The 13423-nt window shown below is 45.3% G+C and overlaps 1 protein-coding gene across 3 annotated transcripts; it reads right to left on the bottom strand.

Moving 5' to 3' along the window:
- Positions 1-3139: 3139 nt before the first annotated feature.
- Positions 3140-12319, bottom strand: SLITRK4 (SLIT and NTRK like family member 4). 3 transcript variants are annotated; one of them, XM_047716471.1, is made up of 3 exons: positions 12207-12319; positions 11974-12124; positions 3140-7618 (listed from the first exon to the last, which is right to left on the bottom strand). In XM_047716471.1, exon 3 carries the CDS (start codon positions 7566-7568, stop codon positions 5052-5054), a length of 2517 nt encoding a protein of 838 aa, XP_047572427.1. In that variant the 5' UTR covers positions 7569-7618; positions 11974-12124; positions 12207-12319; the 3' UTR covers positions 3140-5051. The 3 variants fall into 3 exon arrangements, with proteins under 3 accessions (XP_047572427.1, XP_047572429.1, XP_047572428.1); XM_047716473.1 differs by lacking the exons at positions 11974-12124; positions 12207-12319 and adding an exon at positions 11146-11395; XM_047716472.1 differs by lacking the exons at positions 11974-12124; positions 12207-12319 and adding an exon at positions 9892-10028.
- Positions 12320-13423: the final 1104 nt, after the last annotated feature.

Here is a 13423-nt window from a genome sequence, read left to right as displayed (position 1 = left end):
CAGCAACACAGGACATGATCTAGTATCTGTAAGGTGCCAACTGAGAGAAATGTGTTGTTCAGAAACTTTAGAAGACTATTTCCTTCCTAGAGCTAATCCGAAAGTGACGTTTTGCACTTTTTCATTACATACTCCTATATAATTTCTATGAAGTCCTTATTCATGAGCTTTTTAAGCTAAACAAGCAATTTCTCATTCCTGACATATTAATAAAATCACCAGACTTTCTATCTAGCCAGTGTCTACAAAAGCAAACTAAGATGGAGCACTGAGTCATTCTTTCCTGGTTCTGGATACTGTAGTCCACGGATCTGGTAATTACTAGAATTTGATGAAAAATCTGAATCTTTTTAGATTCAACAGCAATTATTTGGCTCGAAGCATTATAAGCAGTTGTCTCACAGCCCCACTTCATTTTCCCTCTGTAGACATAGGAATATCAGGTTAAACGAAATCTCTAAAAAAATTTAAGAAGTCCTGCTCGCACGTATAAGATAGACAACACAGTTTGTCTTCCTGGATTTCCCCTTCTGAAATGCAATCTTATCAACCAGTGGAAACGAACATGAAACAAAATTCAAAATTAGATTAAGGGCAATGTTGTCCAAAATAAGTCATTTAAAATTCATTTAACCTCCTGTTTGCTTTTAATTTAACAACGGACAGATAACCAGCAAATCCAAAACTGAGGGTTAACAATTATCAGGTGAACTTGATCTTTGTTGCTAGTTATTCCCAGTAAGTGAAGCCACAAACAGGATATTTTCGTTCAGCCCATCTGACCATAGTGACTAATTGAATGAGCACTGGAACTGAAGCCAAGGCTTCGTTTGGTACCACTTGTCTACATAACTGAGTGGTCGGGGCCCAAAGCCCTCTTCTCAGTAATCACGAAGAACTTGGGAAGAGATGTAGAGAGAGGGAAACAGAGAATATACTGTTCACTTCTTCAGTCTTGCTAGGTATAAACCTAAGACCACGACACCTTCATTTATATTTTCTCTCTGTTTCCCTCTCTCTACATCTCTTCCCATAAGGAAACATGCAGAAGCCTTTAAATAGATAGTTAAGATTGAATATTAATATTTGCTTATCTGCAGTTATGTCAGATCCCAGCTGATTAATGGGAATGGGCTGCCAGTGGAAAGGAACACAGATGGCAAAGAGGTCGGAAAAGAAAGCATCTCTTAACAGAGATTTAGCAATTACATTTAATACAAACAGTATTCTAAAGCTCTGTATCTTACCCTCAAATCTAGGTGAAAACATCAATTTGGTTACTGCTTTATTTCCTCTGAAAGATAATGGAAAGATAAATATATTTAACAAACTGTGGCTTCAGAAATACCATTGTAGCAAACGATTTTATTAATACTTTCATAAAAATGGCATTTAATAAATGCTAAGACCTTGATGTTATTAAAAGCAAACAAAAGTCATTAAAACAGTTTCTTTCTGTGATTTACACTAGCTTTTATAGCATGACTGGATTTTTATCTTATAAACTAACTTCAAATACTAATAATCAAATCAGGGTAAAAACAATACAATGTGTTTTCTTTACTTTATTTCAAAATAGTGATTATAAATACATTCTTAATATATTTTCTCCCCAGCTCTTTGGATGCGACAACAATAACAACAACAAAAAAAAAACTCACTGTGCTCATTTCATACAATGTCAATGTACAAATCATGCAAAAGGTATTATAGATTACTATTACTGCCATACATTTCTAGATGTGTTCTGTTATTTCTGCGATACCTGCTGACGTTACTCATGAGGCCATGCCCTGTATAATTTATGCATCCTTACGGCTTAAAGAAAAAAAAAATGCTTCCAAAAAGCAACAAAAAAAAGCTGGTCTTAAATGATTTTCTAATTAATATATTTATTCAGTTCATTTTCAGAATGGAAAACTAAATATAGAATATAAATTGCCTTATAGACTTGAATCACTGTATTTTAATAGCTGCTTTCTCATAAAATTACACAAAGATTTACTTTGAAAGAATTGAACCATTTTTATTGATTTCATAAAAAAATAATTTAAAACTTGATTTATATTACACGGACATAATATATTATCTCAACCCCTTCACTAATTTCATATGCTCTAATCTTCTTTGCAACCATTCTAACAGAGTCCAAGCACGTGATACAATGCCAAGAAGCCCATGATGTGTCAGACCACATTAGAAGTGAGCGTTTCTTGGATTTTCTAGATTTGAATCAAATTCCACCAAAGATGCTGCACTGACATGTAGATCACTCCTCAAGGGGTTAAACTAACATCAAGGTTATTGTTGAAGCCAACAAAATGTAGATACAGTATCTTAACTGCTCTTGTACTCAATGCAAAACTTAGGCCTAACTACATCATCATAAAATGTACAAGGAGAACTAATGAGAGACAGGTGCAAAACAGTATACACTGTATCATGTAGGCACAATGACTTCAGTTAAGGAAAATAGATCAGCCTTAACCAAGGATTTGTTACTGTTGTTCACTTACAGTTAAAACCTCCAAATAACCACACACATTGAAATTTCTTTTTAAAAAAAGTTGAACATTTATACCTTTCGGCAGAAGGGGACGAAATAGCCAATATGCTACAGCAAGTTTGAGATGGTGGCAGGTACTCTTGAAACATCTTCACAGCATCACCACACTGAATAAAAGGCATCATCCCAATGACCTATTATCCCCAGATCATGGATAGAGCTTTCCGGTTCCTCCCCTAAGTGTCTACTTAAGATTCCTCAATCCATACTTTATTGACAGGATAAACTAAAACACTTTCTTTGAAGCCTTTGCGTCTTTATCCTGTCAGTATGCATTAGGAGCCCTTTAATCCATGGACGCATGGAGGCATGGTAATGGCATATTAAAAGTCCTTAGGAAACTGTAGATGAAAATACGCTGTTGGGCACACATCTTTGTGTCTTTTCTTTCAAGATCAGAAAGCAAGTATTTATTTGTATATTTTTTAATATTCATATAAAGTTTTCACAGACATTGTCATGAAAATTAAAATTACACATTAAAGTTTTAAGAGCACCAGCACATACATATGGAGACAATTTTTTCTGCTATTTAAAAAAAATCTCCAAATTACCTATATGTATGCATATACACCCAAATACACACACACACACACACACAGAGGCACACACACACATACACGCACACCATCTAAGAATGCCAAGTTATTTTTTTTTTTTATCCTGGAACAAACCTATAAAGCCCTGAAATTAGTACTTAATAAAGGGACTACGTTACAACTTTAGCCATAATATCATTTTGGAAGCTGCGCCAAAACATCTGCCACTCGAAGTTCATGAAGAATGTCTATGTTTACCTTCTTGGTTAACTCAATGATGAATACAGTGATTATAAGAAATGGAGCACAAAGAAACATACATAGGTGGGCAGGCCAAGAAGGTAATGTGTTTTAGGATGTCGCTTTGCTAACTGGGAGCTCCTAAAAATCTTCCAATGTCTCCCATTATCAAGTCCTTCCTTTGACCAATTTTGACTTAGAAGTTAACAGCACAAGCAAACACAGTGAACTCATCTGAGACCAATGAAAGCATTTTACAGTGTGGCTTTGGGAGCCGAGATGTTCACTGCTCTACTGGATTATCTGATAGTAGCTGGAATGATGACAGAACAGGATACTGATGCATACGAGATATAACTATTAACCTTACTCATTAATTGTTTTAAATAGTTGTAGTGAAAACTATTTGAATTAAGCTCATAGAATCCTGAAAAGCAAGACAACTGATGGCAAATAACAACTGCCCCAGACACGATACTATAAAACTAAGGAACCTATTTTAAAATGCACGGTTGGTAACAAATCTGAAGATAATATGCTAAGTTCTCAAGAATAGCACAGAACTGGTTTTTATCTTTTTTTTTGTATTTTTGTGTTTTTGTGGTTTTTTTTCCTTGTTTCGTTTTTAAATTATACCTGATCACAATGTCCAGAATATTTCTGTACACAGAAGCTTCAGTTTCAGTTTGGTATATATTTTTTTTTCTGTCTAAATGTATACCTATTGATAAATTCCCTGTGATCAGGAAAACAAGTCAGGCATATTAAATACATATTAAGGAGTACATATTTTCCTATTTAGTATACAAAGTACTTCATAAATATGAATTATGTTACAAAAATAGCTTTGGGTGCGCTCACACGGTAAGCACTTCGCTAATTTTGGACAACCTTTAAGGATTGTGGGTATTTCACGTAACTGAGAACAAACTCTAATGTTAGTTTAATTTGAGCCTTGTTTAATTCTGATAAACATCGTGTATTTCTTCAGATCACCACAAACGCTATGTAACTCACGTTGACTTTTCTCTTTTAGGTTTTATGTATAGACAGGTAATGCTTAAAGTGTTCAAATTTATTTTATAGTTACGTAATGCATGGTATATTTTAAACAAATATTTGCACAATTTTAACATTATAAATCCAGCGGTTTCAAGATGCAGGCCATAAAGTTTACCGATTTACAAATACTATCGAATGTTCTCTCTTTGCATGCTTTTTTTTTTTTTTAACTTTTCAGATAATCTTTACACAGAGTTGTTACAATGCCACAAATCAAAAGGATTTATTCCAGTTCCACCGACTTGATCTACGTGCAAGATGAAGGACCCAGCTGAGGTACAAACACTGGTACCAGTTTTCTCGAGTTTGCTTTACAAAGCACAAAGAGACGGAGGTTTTGCATCGGGGTACAAAACAGATTTGCCTCTTGAGGTTAAATTCAGTGTATTATGTATATAAAGCATCCCTTTGGCAATAGAGTTTGCAGTATCCCCACAGGACTCCACAGTATAGGTTTTATGTAGTAAAATCTATTAAGGAAACTCTCTTCTACCGGACACATCTTTGCAGCTGCAGTTAATGAGACAGCCTCGGAAACACCTGCCTCTATGCCTATTGATAATATAGTATTTGGAGTTAGAAGTCAACAAAAGGCACTTTCATCATTAAATAAATGTCCTCTGTATGAAGTGAGATTGCATGACCTAGATCTTGTTCAAAGCTGTCTGCTCCTCAAGGACCTGTAGGTAGTCAGGGGAACTCTGGAGTTTTGCCTTCAGTTCAAAGTACTCGCTGCTCTTCCGCTGCTCCACGACAATTTTACTGTGGTTGCCGCCTATCAGGGACTTCTTGTTTTTTTTGTCTTGTTGTTTTTCTGGATAGCGGATCTCGAAGCCACTGACACCTATGCTATTGTACTCCTTTTTGCTTTCCAGAAAATTCTGAATAAACACGTTGGAATCCCTGCTCGGGAATAATTCGTCCAGCTCATCGATTGTGCTCAGTCTCTTCCTGCCATCCACGTGTAGTAAATCTTTCTCCTTGTCGGTGACATTTCTCATGACGACTTTCTGTCCTGGAGGATCGGAAAACATGAAGCCGGTTTCTGACTCTTTCAAACCGCAGGTGTGGCTCTTGCTCATCTGCTCGATGGTTTGTGGAATGAAGGCTTCCGTGCTCAGTCCATCTTTTTTATTGGTCTTGTGCTCATGCTTCCTCAGCTGCAGCTGCATGGAGCCGCACTCAGGATTCCCCAGGCCCTCGTGCTTGACCGTGGGCTTCTTGTTTCGCCGCAGCACAAAAACAAGAAGACAAAAAGCAACGAAGACAGTTAAGATGAGGACCACGAGGATGCTGAGGATGAGAATAGACAGAGGCACCGGGCCACCGGGAGGACTTCGAATGGGACCCAGTGGGGTGGTGAACGTAATGGCAGGTGCAGGGCTCGTAAACGGCGCCGATGGCTTGTTTAAGAGTTTGGGACATAAGATTTCATTCTTGAGGGACTTCAGCTCGATGTTGGCAAACTGAACCGGAGTCTCACATTTCAGTTCCTTCACGACAATGCCGTCATTCAACTTCTCCAGCCACAGCTTTAACGCCACCAAGTCACAAGTGCAGTCCCAGGGGTTGCCCTCCAAGTCGATCTGTGTGAGAGACTGCAGCTGATCGAGGACCCCGCTGACGGGTAAGTACATGAACTTGTTGTTCCTCAGGTTCAGTCTAGCGAGGGGTGCTCCCGAAAAAATGTAAACGGGCAGGCTCTTCAGGAGATTGTTGTTTAAGTAGAGCAACTGCAAATTTGGCATCGAGTCAAAGGTGCCCGCCAGGATCTCCTTAATCAAGTTGTATTCCAAATACAGATACTGCAGGTTATGAAGGCCGGAAAATATCTCAGGATAGAGTCTTTCGATCTGATTGCCGTTGAGATACAGCCTGCGTAAATTAGTGAGATTGTGGAATACGTCTCCCTTGATCGCCGTAATCTGATTGCTGCCTAAATGGAGCAAATCCAGTCCTTCAAACTCGGCGAAGTCCGCGACGTCCACGTCTTTGATGCTGTTGCCATTGACGTGCAACTTCTTGGCATTTAAGGGTTTCGGGACCAGTTCAGACATGGACTGTATATTCTTCTCTTGGCAGTTGACGCTCAGTCCCAAATCCGAAGGATGTGTTTTGCAAAAGCAAGGTGCTGGGCAAGGTGTCAGAGGGGGCACCCTCGTTTGGTAGGACACAATCTGGCTGAGATTGCGGTTGGAGAGGGACTTGCCCGCTACGATTCCAGAGATCTTGGACGGATTGGTTGTTTTCGGCGGTTTGGTCACTAATCTGTGTAAGGATGTTTGGGTCGTGTGACCGTTGGGAGTGGTGTAGCCATTCTCCAGCTGAGACGGGGGCAGGATTCGCACATCAAAATCACTGCCTGTGCCCATGGGGCATAATTCTTGTTTGTTGGTTTCTTTCAGAAGCCTTCCGTATAAGTCGCTGGGAGTTTCGCAGATCGCCTCTCCTATGTAAATGTTATATGGCATATTCTCCAGCCACGCTTTCAAAGGCAACAAATCACAGCTACAGTTCCAAGGGTTATCTTCCAGTTGCAGTTCAACGACACGGCCTATGTGCTCCAGAACTCCGATATAGGGGAGCTTCTGGATTCTGTTCCCCCGTATATCCAGATGGGTCAAAGACGCGAATCGGAAAATATTATCAGGAAGGAATGAAATCAGATTGTCATTAAGAATGAGAACTTTCAGTTTGTGGAGCTTATTGAAGGCTCCTCGTTCAATATACTTGATTAAATTGTAGTCAGCCTGGAGATACTCCAAGTTCTCTATGCCAAGGAAAGTGTCAGCTCGGAGAATCTTTAATTCATTGTTGTTCAAGTGCAACTGCTTTAACGCACTGAGCCCAAGAAAGGCTCCTCCCTCGATGTTCTGCAGTTTATTATTTCCCAGCTGCAGGGATACTGCGTGTGAAAAATTCAAGAATGTGTTTGGATAGAGGATATTTAAAAAATTGTTTTGGAAATTGAGGTGATAGAAATTAGACCAAGGTGGCTTCAGCTGATTTGGTCTGTAGACCGAAACCTTCTCACAGTTGACATAGAGCACGTTCTCGACTGACACGCAGGAGCACACATTGCAAATTTCCACTGATATGTCAGAATCTGCATTTGTCGAAGAAATCAGGGCTGACAAAAGCAGAAAGAGCCAAAGAAACATCTTCTCGCAATCAGCAAACAACTTTCTGCTTCTGAATAAAGAGAAATAATCTAAAAAATAAAAAGAAAACATTTTTTCAATGATCATTACTTGAAAAAGTACTTGCGTTTACATCATACCATAGTGAACATGGGGTGCAATGATTAGCTTCGTATTTTTCTGCAAGTATTCTCACTCAGGTGAAAAATGATCACCGGAAATGCTGTCAGTTTTATTTCCATGCCTGTAGTTTATATGCCTTTTACATGTGCAGAAACACAACAAACAACAGGAGAAAAACGCTTAGTTGTGCTTAAACCTTTACATTCGGAAAATACTTGCTCTAACGGTGGGCCATCAAACTCCACCCTTGAACACAGACCACAGGAGGCTGAAGAGAGAAGGTGTTAGAGCCCTGGATTCAACGGAGGGTGGCAAAGGGAGGGACTGGGTTGCTGTAGAGGGGACAGTCGAAAGATCAAGGTAGAAGGAGCCGTGGGAGGAGACCTGCCCGAGCTTTAGCCCACAGGTAAGCACGCTGCCACAAACGAGTTCACTCCTGTACATGTCTGCCTTAAAAAACACAGATGACCCAGTGATGTTCTAGAGAAATAACTGATTAGGAAATGGCCAAGTTCTAATTTCAAGTAAACACCCAGTACCTAATTTCCTGACAGTCATCTCCCAAACGGGCCTGGGGTGGGGGGCTTTTGTCTCTGGGTCCCTGAAAGCAGGAGAGAAACCTGAAGCCTGAAGTCTTGAGTTGCCTAGCAGATGTCCAGACAGCTTTCCCACCCCCCAAGAACCGGGTCTCCTGTCTACTTGGCCCACTTCTATTCCCTCACATGCCGTTTCGAACCCACGTCTGACGACTGACACTTGGCTCAGATGCTCATCTCCTTCACTGTGACCACAGACTAGCGCTGCTGAGGAAGGGGAATTCACACACTACAGTCCTCAAGTGGTTTTATCCGCAGCACCAGATACATTTAGTACAGCAAATGTTTGTCCTAAAATCATCACTTCCCAAACATCTCCTCCCAATATCACCACCCCATGTCTCTGTCTATAAACAAATCACAAATCACCTAGTGGAGTTTAATGCTTAGCAAATTAACCCGTTGTAGCCATTTCCTTAAATACTGCACGCCTGTACAAATATATGCAACGTTTCCTGGAAAAGCCTAAAAAGAGAAATAAGCTCTGTGCATTTTACTGATGCGATTTTAGCCATGTGAGTCTTTTCCATCTTGAATGCAATTTCAATATGGTTACCACCAGATATTAATTAAATAAATAAATTACCCAGGAACACATGATGAGGGAATGATACAAAGAAGTGTCACACAAAAACTCCTTTGTTTATTTTGCCCACGAGGAATCAGCCAGTGGCAAAACCAACCATGTCTCAAGATACACCATCCTTTAGCCACGACCCAGAAAGATTTGCATTTTAAGTAGTTTGGTTCAGAATACAGCCGGCACTGGCACTGCCGAGATGCTCCTTGCCTGCCATGCAGACATGCATTCCCCCTGTTCACCATGATAGTTTGACTGGCAGTGCAAAACGAAGTCATAAATTCTTAAGTATGACATCATCCAAGACAACTTTCACTGTAAAATCAAGATTTCACATGATCATTTTGCCTTCCTATAGATGTGGTTTCCAGTAGCTATTCTGGTCGGTTGAATCATTTCTTGTTACTACCCCCCCAGCCAAAAATCAACGAAACTAGAAACAAATGAAAAGAAAACAAAAAACCGAAATAACCTGAATTCAGTACAAAAACACAACGCGGATCATCAGCAGATCTGAAATTGCATAAGGAGCTGCCCTCCTCCTCGTAATTTCTACTTTAAATAGCAAGGGGGAAAAAAGCCACAAGGACGAGCTAGGAAGTTCCCAAATGCATCTCCTGTGAAACAGAGAAAGCCGCAGGCAGCTGGAGTGTCAAGCCAGGGAGAGGGGGAGTCGATTTCCAAGGAAGAGGGACCAAAAGGGCAAGAGACTATGGAGTAGTGGTGAGAGGAGGAAGGAGAGCTGGAAGGGAGCTAGGAAGAGGGGAAGGGGACACTGAATGCAAGCGAAAGAAACCTCTCATTCACAGGATACCACTAAAACGTGCACATGTGGAAATCGGGGGGGGGGGGGGTTAGGAAAATAAGAAAAAACCCACAAAGTAGGAGTTGGATACCAAAAGCCATCTCTCGGGCTGCCCGAGAGCGGCGCGTCTGCCGAGAGCGCCCGTCTCCCCATCTACCTCTCCGTCTCTCGGTCTCTGTGCCCGGCAAGACACTCGGCACCCACAGCCGGCCGGGACCGCGCAAACCCCGCGGGGCTTACCGCGTATCGGGCATCCACCGGAGTGCGGTTCCTGGCGCTCGGCGCCCGCGCGGAAGGAGCGGGCCTGCGGGGAACAGACGCCTGCGTGGGGCGGGCCGAGGTGGCTCCCCTGGAGCTGGCAAGAGAAACCTCCGCCCGCCCGCCCGCCCGCCTAGGCGGGGGTGGGGGGCTCCGCCGAGAGACGCGGTCACTGCCGCCCCCTGTGCGCCACCTCGGGCCCGGCGGCGACGCGGCCGGAGGGGCTGCCGGCGGTGGCGCGTACCGCAATGTTTTGCCGCATCCCGGTGCCCGGAACCGGCGCGCAGCCCCCCTCCCGGGTCCCGGGCCCAAGCGGCGGCCTCGTGGGTCGGGCGGCAGAGGCGGAGACCGCTCGGGATGTCGCGGGGGCCCTCAGCTCCGCAGCGCACACATCTCTCCGCGCGCTCCCGTCCCACAAGGGGCAGCTATTGGAGTTTCCTTCGGCCTCTCTAGACCCGGGCGTGCGGTGGCTGAGGGGTCAAAGACAGCCGGCTCAGGCCACGAGGCCGAGGGCCACTGGGGCGTCTCTGGCCCGCTTGTCACGCACAGAGTAAGCCGGTGGCTCGGTGGCCGAGAGCGGCGGTCCAGGCACCCCCCCTACGCCCTCCCAGCCGCCCCCCGCCCCCACTGGCCAGCCACAGAGTGCTGCTCTCACCAAGCCAGAAATCAGCTCAACATTTGGGCATCTTGCAAAGTCGCGCTGCCAGCACTTGCCCGGCTCTGCAGGGCTTTTAGAGTTAGCCACCGGCTTCTCTCGCGTTCCCCGTGTTGCTGGTGCCAGCAATCTCCCACCGGCTCGGGGGCCACTGCCCTGAGCCCCGGATCCACGTCCGCCTAGAGTGCTTGCGAGTGGGGCGCAGAAAACAAAGCCAGCGCAGCAGCGGCCCCGACAGCCCGAGCCGCCCTAGACCAGGACACTTTCCTCGCCACCCCGGCCGCGGAGGCAGCGATGTTAAGGACACCGGATTCTTTTGGTCCTCAGGGACTTGCGACCACGCCGTGGGTAGGCACGCAGGGTGGTGGTGGGGTAGCCACTATAGTCGCTTTGGCCACTCGGCCGGCCCCAAACCAACACGACCCAAACTAAAAATAATAATCTACCTGACCCCTTACACACACACACACACGCACACGCACACGCACACACACACACACACTCTGGTGCTGCCGAACCAAGCGGGGAAGAGGCAGCGAGTGTCGGTGCAGCTCGCGCAGCCCCGCTGGAAATTCACCCACCTCCGGAGCCCAGCAGCTCTCGCAGGGCCCGCCGCGCCGGGATCCGCTCTGCAGTTTCCACGATGGTCTCTACGTGATCCGGGACCGAGCTGCGCCGCGCCGGCTCGCCCGTCAAACCCACCAGGCAGTCCTCGCAGGCAAGCAGGCGGGCAGCGGCGCGCGCGCGCGCACCCGGCCAGACACCGCGCGCGCACCCAGACCCTCGCACACGGGCTGCACCTTTACATACACGCGCCGAATCCCCGCCCCCGCCCCCCCCTCCACCCCGCACACAAGCAGCCTCCCTCCCGAAACTCAGGAATCTCGACCCCCGCACATTGCTGAGGCCCCCTGTCCCCCATCCAGACACCTCCACTTGATTCCTCTTCTACCCACACGCCAAGAAAGCGCACTTTCCTCCAGGCATCCGCCCCCTCTTTATGCCTAAAACACCCCCTAGGGAGGAGCGACCCCTTTCCTCACGCCAAGAGACCCCAGTCTCCAAACGCTAAAGCGCCAACCTCCATCCTCCCACCACATACACGCACACTCGAGTCCTTTCTCTTCCCTCAGTCCCCTAAGAACGAAGGCGCGCGCGCGCGCACACACACACACACACACACACACACACACACACACACCCGGGGCGTTCTTTTGAGAGAGCAACCAAGAACCCCGGCAAAGCCAAAGAAACGTCGGAGGTGGGGGAGGGGGACAAGGGAGGTAGATAGGGTCGTCGAATCTCCGCGGGATTGAATAATTCCAGGACCGAGGGGGGGGGGGTGAGTCAACAACAATGACATTCAAAGGCAACAATCGCACTTGGGCTTTGTATAGCGGGTACAGTACCTTCGGCTAATTGTCACCCCGCAGATCAGAGGGCTCCGGGGATACTTCTTCGGCAGCGGGCGATCCTGGATGGAGCCTTCTTGGGACCAGTTTCCTGGGATCCAGTAGTATCCTCACTCTCCCTACCTGTGTGCGCGTGAGGGGCTGGGGGCTTTAAGGCAAAAGTGTGAAGCTTTAGCTCAGAGTGAGACTTATTTAGTGGGTTTAGGAGGAGACGGGTTAATTCTCCGCACCTTAGAACTCTGCGTGCCTTCGGTGTAGAACGGGTTAAGCAGGACATTTAAAGAGCTGGGGGTGGGGGGAGAGGGATAGAGATAGAGGAAAGAGAGGTGTGGGACTGGGAGAGATGCCGCACTTGCGACCAAAAGAAGAAGAAGAAAAAAAAAACTGCTTTGGCTACTGAGCATGCCCAGTTCCCAGCTCGAGCCCTATAAGGGAGGCATTGTGTGCGTTCCACTTCTCCGGGCTTTGGTGGTGACCGGGAGGGGACTTGGGTTGGGGAGGGTAGTGGTGAATGAGAGGCTTTAGGGAAGGGGGACAAGGTTTGGAGCTTTGGGGCTGGGAGGGAAGAGACCTAAGGGATACCTTGGGGAATCAGAAAAGGAGACGACGGAAGGGACTAAGAAAAGTCACATCGGTAGCCCCCTCACTCTCCTGTCTATACCAAAGAGGCTTTAGCAATACAATCTCAAATACCCAGAGGCTGCAAATCCTTAGCGTGTGAATTGTCTAGGCCCCTTTCTTCTACCCATTTGCTAGTGCTCCCAAGAGAGAGTAGGAATATCCCGGAGAAAGGCTAATGTTCAAACGAATTTCGTGCAGTCTGGGAATTTAGTTAATAGGCTTGGCAAGAAAGCAAATGTACCTGTGGGGCGGGGGACTTTGGCTGTCCTGTATGTGTTTCCAATAGCTGGCTTTCCTAACGGGGAAAGGCTAAACGGTCCTTTTACTCCCCTCCCCCGAGCCTTGCTGTTTTTGTAGGTGCTTGGCTAAGAAAAACAACTCTCTCTCTTTACTTTGTGTCTGTGGGGATAACTGGCTTTAGGTAAATAGAGCTAAGTTAGAAATGGCGAGTATTTTCCTAGCCCATTCTTTTCCACATTTCAGGTAGTACTGCAGGGCCCACTGCTTCAGGACCTATGTTCTGCCTAATCCACTTATGCAAATTCCAGTGGCTCTAGCCACGATAGGGTAGACTCAGTACCCCGAAATGCTTTTACTTAAAAATGAAAAACTCTTTAAACTAAAACTAGCAATAGCTTTGAAACCAAAATTTGGCTGTCTGCCTGAACTCCTACAGTTAAACATTTACCATAATTGGTTGGTGTTTAAAGGCCTCAAATCTAGGCAAAAAACCCGATGAGCAAAGGATTTATTACATTATTTGTGGATAGTGTCCTATCTTGTATATTATCTGTGGTATCTATTTATATATAAGTTCAAATTTTTT

The sequence above is a fragment of the Lutra lutra genome, chromosome X (genome assembly GCF_902655055.1).
Source record: "Lutra lutra chromosome X, mLutLut1.2, whole genome shotgun sequence".
Lineage (NCBI taxonomy): Eukaryota > Metazoa > Chordata > Mammalia > Carnivora > Mustelidae > Lutra > Lutra lutra.
Note: the sequence above shows the minus strand (reverse complement) of the source record. Positions and strands in the feature narration are given on the sequence as shown.